Genomic DNA, 2,198 nt, shown 5'->3' with positions numbered 1-2,198 from the left:
CCCCCTCCAGTACAAGGTAGCAGTGTGGGGAACACCTCACATCCATTTCCAGTGTGTGGTGCTGCAGATGGGTCTGTGGTGCCACATACTGCACATCCGTGCTCATCTGGACATGGCCTTTGTGTTTATTTCTCTTTTAGTTCACATTGGCATTTTCTAGTTGGATTCTGATGGAATATGGCAGAAGCTGATCAGGACCTTTAGAGTTGATACCACATTCAGACATGTCAGGCAGAATCCTTGAGTTAGATAGCTCCTTGGAAAAAGTACAGTTGCTAATTAGGGATGGTGCTCTTCATTATTCAGAGGTACATTAGGGCAGTAAAAATATTTAATGGGGAGCTTGGCAATATAATAACTTTAACAGTCCCAGAGTCTTGAAATAAAATCTTTTTGTGTCTTTGAACTGAACCCTGTAATTAAAGGATTGTGGACAGGATCAAATGCAGAGATACTAGGATGGAAACAAAAGAACTCGAACTCAGAAGTTGTCATTTAAAAACCAGTGGTTTGACTAAAATTGCTTGTAAATTTTTAACCTCCTTTCCATAAGTAATCCTATCATTAGGTGCTGGTCAATTCATAAGGGTTAGAATAAGTTATTACTGCTAAGGGACTAAATGGTGATTTAGAACTTGACCAGCAGAGGAGCACCATGGAGTCCTTGTTCAGAGACTGCAGTAAGGGAAAATTAGAAAAAAGTTTGGGGGAGATTTGTGCCTGAAAAGCACTAGTTGTAGCCCAGCCTTCATGCCTCATATTATTCTAGTCCCACAAACCATTAACAGTTCTTTGATATCATGACCTCATCTGTCTGAAATCACTGCTGTGAATACAACATTTAAAAAATATATAGCTTTTAAGAAGGTGTCTTCAGTACTGTTAGTTGGGAAAGTTTGTTGTAATGTATATTCTGGCATTTATGTAGTTCTTAAGATCCTGTAATTGTGTCCTACTAACTTTTGCAGCTGGATGAAGAGGCCTCGATGTGGTGTGCCTGACCAGACGAGAGGTAGCCCCAAATTTAACATTCGTCGGAAACGTTATGCATTAACGGGACAGAAGTGGCAACACAAACATATCACTTACAGGTACAAAAATGGCATAGATTTCAGCAAAAGCACTGAGCATTTATCAAAATAAAATGAATGTTTTGGAGATACACTTTGCTAAACATATATTATATGATGTTAAGATGTTGTGTATTTTGAAAATATTAATTTGAATACCCCTGGGGTAAGTACTCATGTCCTGTACAAGCACTGAATGATTTTCTTGGATTTAAATTGTCTGCATTTATATAGAATATTCTTTGAAGCTTTTCAGCAACAAATTAACCTCCAATATGTCCTTAACTGTACTTTTCAGCCCTCTTGGCAGCTTCTCAGGGAAAGTCACTCTAAAAGCTAGAACAAGCTAATGAAACGGTGGACTCTAATTTAAATATGCAAATTGGCCCATTGGAGGGAGGCAGCTGCTGCAAATGTACATACCTTCAGGTCTGTTTCAAACTATATAAATGAATTTGATTAAATTTTGGTGAGTCATTGGCTCTGCCATCTCCTTCCCTCTTAATAATGAACATGAGTGGGTGTGGGCATATATGTGTTTTTTGTGTAAAACTGAATTTAACTTGCAGGTATCAGGGTTGCTCTACCAAAGGTGACCTTCTCTGGGCTAATAAAATACAAAACAACGTACTCGATATACTGTTGTCAGCCAAGACACTTCTCACATGTACACAGTATGTAACCCGTTATTTATCAGCAATGCAGAGGATTTCTGTAGAGTCACCTAGAAACATTGCATAAACTCACTGGGATTTTAGCAATATCTAGCAAGGAACCCTGAACAGCACTGTGAATTTTCCAGAGATAAAAGTATCCTAAAGTTCACTAATCAGTGTGGATATTAACAACACTAATACTTTAATAACCTGCAAGGCCAGTGATCTCCTAGTCTGACTTCTTGCATAACACAGGCCACAGAATTTTATGCAGTCACCTTTATAAATCCCATATCCTGTGGGTTAGGGGTTTTGTGGTTAACATTCAGCCTTGATTTAAAGATGTCAAGTGACGGAGACAGCTCTATATGTTTGGTTTATTAACTACTCAGTCCAAAGAAGAGAGTGAGCGGAGTAGTGAGTAATTGACCTTTGTTGGAGCTCCTGTGTTGGAGTTTGGAGTTTGAGGGTG

The 2,198-nt window shown here is 38.7% G+C and overlaps 1 protein-coding gene across 1 annotated transcript in view; it reads left to right on the top strand.

Annotated features, from left to right (window-relative positions):
- The window catches only part of MMP16 (matrix metallopeptidase 16), a 383,499-nt gene that overhangs the window by 229,624 nt on the left and 151,677 nt on the right, over positions 1–2,198 (top strand). Inside the window, exon 3 of the mRNA XM_019527889.1 lies at positions 969–1,091. Coding sequence (XP_019383434.1) covers positions 969–1,091 — 123 coding nt within the window. The remainder of the gene's footprint in view (positions 1–968; positions 1,092–2,198) is intronic.

This window comes from Gavialis gangeticus, unplaced genomic scaffold (assembly GCF_001723915.1).
Source record: "Gavialis gangeticus isolate Ggan-Ray unplaced genomic scaffold, GavGan_comp1, whole genome shotgun sequence".
NCBI classification, from domain to species: Eukaryota; Metazoa; Chordata; order Crocodylia; family Gavialidae; genus Gavialis; species Gavialis gangeticus.
This window is presented reverse-complemented; position numbering and strand designations above follow the sequence as displayed.